General features: G+C 47.3%; 1 protein-coding gene across 1 annotated transcript in view; it reads left to right on the plus strand.

Annotated features, from left to right (window-relative positions):
• Positions 1–3,347: 3,347 nt before the first annotated feature.
• The window catches only part of HOXB1 (homeobox B1), a 1,559-nt gene continuing 1,361 nt past the window's right edge, over positions 3,348–3,545 (plus strand). Inside the window, exon 1 of the mRNA XM_010008582.1 lies at positions 3,348–3,530. Within this exon, the coding sequence (XP_010006884.1) occupies positions 3,348–3,530 (183 nt within the window). The remainder of the gene's footprint in view (positions 3,531–3,545) is intronic.

The following is a 3,545-nucleotide window of genomic DNA, read 5'->3' on the forward strand; positions in this document are numbered from 1 at the left end:
TTTCCCTACCTCCCACGGACCAGCCGACCCAGCTCCTGGACAGCAGTTTCTTTTTCCAGGAATCAAAGAACTAAAAATCCTCTGCTAAGGCTCCATCTTCATCCATCTGGATTTCTGTGATTTTATTGTAATCCTGTTGAGTGAAAGACAGCAGCAACCCCAAAGCAGTGCCGTCTGTGGTTCGGGGGGTAGGAATAATTCTTGTGCCCCTCAAAATGGAAGTGAAAATCAAGTAATAAATAAATTGAAAGGCTAAGGAACGATTTGGAGGGGGTGTAGGACACAGCTCCGATGATCTGAGAATCTCCGCCTACACCTTTCACTGCCTTTCCTGTCTCGTCTCCGCACCAAGGAGGTTTTAAAGAAATAAAAGTGCAAGTGATACAATGAAGCTCATCCGGCGATTGGTTGTTAACAATAACTTGATATTTCTTCTTCTTGCAGGTTATGAAGGTCTGTACCGAAACTGGGTCTTACATCTTCTCCACAAGGGGAATGGAAATAATTATTATTAATTAAAATAATCTATTAATGACACAGTAACAATTAATATTAAGTGATACGAATTAATATCGACAAACAATAACTAGTATTAAGTATATTAGCAACAGTAATAAGAGCAAGGGGCTATGGAGGAAATCTGGGAAAGCGATTTCTAGGCGATGTGCCTACATGCACGTTGATGATGAGGCTTTCGAAAATACCGCGCAGTCGCCGCAGGCCCTGCATTTTGGGGAAGAGCAGGTCGCTTTGGGAAAGCAAGCCGGAGTCGAAGGACAGCGAGGGCTGAAGAGCAGCTACCGCGCTCGCCTTGCCCAGGGCGGTCAGTCCGGCAGCTCAGGGAAAGGGCACCCAGAGGAGCCCGTGGGGTGCTGGTCCTGGGCGGGGGGCGACCCATTCTGCTGCTGCCTGGGCTCCCGCAGCAGGTAAGAAGTGAGGGGCCTGAGCAGGCTGCGGATGGAGCAGATGGCGAGCGGCCCCGCAGGGCCCGGGGGCAGGGAGGGCCCCATTCTGGCAGGAAATCGGCTCCAACACCCCATCTTTGCCATCTGACAGTTAACTCCACAGAAGGACTAAAAAAGCCAGTCACTTCAGCTCCGCACATCCCCTCCTGGGCTCCATCTTCACTTCCACACAACCATCTCACCAGTATCTCCTCTTCCCCGAAAGCCGGGGCTGGAGGGGCTCCCAGGAGCCCGGGCACCCCATTTCATCCCTTGCTTGGGATATCTGCTGCATTGCATGGCTACAGTTTCCATCCCGTCCTACCCGATTTTCCCACCAACCTAACTAACTCGGTGCTTTCACTCCAGAGCTGCCTCAGGTCTCAACTTCAGTGCAACCTTCGCCGAGACGAGAGGTTCAGCCCAACTTTTCCCCCTTAAATCCGCAGCAGAGAGTTCTCTCGGAGCCAATTCTGAAACTCCAGAAGACAGTTGCATTTTAATGCCATAAAGAACCCCCTTAATGTAACAGCGGAGTGAGATCATGGTGGAAAATTATCAGACAATACGAAACAATTGATTCAAGGATGAAAGAAACATCTATCCTTTTCATTTTTTCATTTTACACCCATAAATCCTCTATTGCAAGCATCGTTTAAATAGAATACATTTAATTTAAACGCGAGGGCACCATAATATAAAAAGCACTCCTGGAATCAAATTAGAAACCGATTTCTCTTGCAAGGGGAATGATATGGGAGTTGCTTTGAATGTTTCTAATAACTTTCGGTTGTTTTATGCAAAAAATGAGGTAGTGAGTTTCAGAGAACATTTGTAATCTAGAAGATTTTCTTTTTTGATATCTCAGCATCAGCAAAGTCGGCAGAATAAATAAATAAATAGGTACTCGGCTCTGGAAATAGTTTTCTCTTTCTTTTTATTGAAAGACAAGAGTTTTAACTGGCTAAAGGACACCTCTTCTCCCGGCGGGATTTACAGAAGGGAGGAAGGTTGGTGCCTGTGTTGCAGTTTCTTAACAAATGTTACCCCAATGTGTTGCATCAGCCAAACCTACCAACTACAGGACGTGTTTGTGCCTTTCCAAGTGAACTTTTGGCCTGGGGGGAAAAGGAGAAAAGAAAAAAAAATTTAAAAAAAAGAAGAAAGAAAGAAGAGAGTCCTCCTGGTTCTTCTGAGAGGCTCAATAACCAGTAAATATCCTGACAAGTAACAAATGACTGTGGGCGTCTTGTTGTTGGGTGCTCTTGTCTCCCTTCTGCTAACAAGTAAATAAATGTTGCCTACCTATGTTCCCATTCTCTGGGCAGTGGAGTGGCCGGCCTGAAGCCAGTGTCTTTCCACCTACTCATCGGCTGGACTCTGCCAAGGAAAAGCTCTAGTCTAACAACAGATTCGGGGGAAGATCAAACCAGGTTTGCCATGGAAAAGGAGAGCTTCATCTTCCAGGATTGGTTGAACATCTCCTGGTTTCAGCAGTAAATGGGGAGGTGAGTGGATGGATGGGAAGAAACACGAATAAACACATGGATAATTTTTAGTTCTGTTCCCCCAACTGCTAAGCTGGCCATGGTGTTTCTCCAACAAAAGACATTCTGTCTTCCTAACTTTATTTCGTCGCCTCATTAGAATATTGATTTAATTACACTGCTCTTACCCGCACTGGCCCTAGACACAAAGCCGATGTGGCAAAATTAAAGCACATGGAGCCTATTTTTATTAGGAGCTTTTATTAGATTCCTCAGCCCAGAAAACGCGAAACATCTTCAAGTAATTTTGTAGGGAATAGTTACGAAATGAAGCAAAGAGCATCTTTTTGTGTTTAGGGGAAGAGCACTCAGACTTCTCTACCTCTTTTCCCACTGTCTTTCTCACATGGAGATAGGGTTAGGGAAAACTTTTTTTAAGTTGAGGCAAGGGGAAGTTCTGCTGAAATTGGCTAATCGCATAATTTGGGAGGCTTTTTAGCACTTAAAACAGTCGTGGATAATTCTAATTCTTCCCTCAGCCCCTCTTCCCCTCCACCTCCCCGCACCCCACCTCCCTCTTCTCTTTTAAAGTCTTTGAGGAAAGATTTTGACGTATTCGTGTTGTTATCAGATTGATGGGCAGGGTTTGATTGAAGCCCCTTTGTCATGCAAATGTCAAGGCCTTGATGGATGAGCTCAGAGATGTGACAAACTTCAGGAGCCCCTCGCTCATTGGGCTTGGGGAGGACCACGTGGCCGCCTCCCCCTGCCCCCCCCCCGGCCCCGCCAAAGGCTGCGGGGTTCGAGGGCCAGCGATGCATGGAAGGAAGTTTTACAGCTTTGACATACTATCTAAAGGTTGTAGGGCAGGCGGAATCCCCCCCAAAACAGGCTGACCCTCCTCCATCACTGGCAGATGGACAATACTAGGATGAACTCCTTCTTAGAGTATGCAATTTGTAACCGTGGGACGGGCGCCTACCACCATTTAGAGCAAAGCTCCCCTTCCTTCCCCTCGTGCTCAGGTAGCCCCGCCACTGACACTTTCAACGGAGACGGGCGCTTTGGCGTGGGAGGGAGCGCGGCCGCGGCCGCACATCTCCCCCAGCCGAGG

Source organism: Chaetura pelagica, unplaced genomic scaffold (assembly GCF_000747805.2).
Source record: "Chaetura pelagica isolate M959 unplaced genomic scaffold, ChaPel_1.0 scaffold462, whole genome shotgun sequence".
Classification (NCBI taxonomy): Eukaryota; Metazoa; Chordata; class Aves; order Apodiformes; family Apodidae; genus Chaetura; species Chaetura pelagica.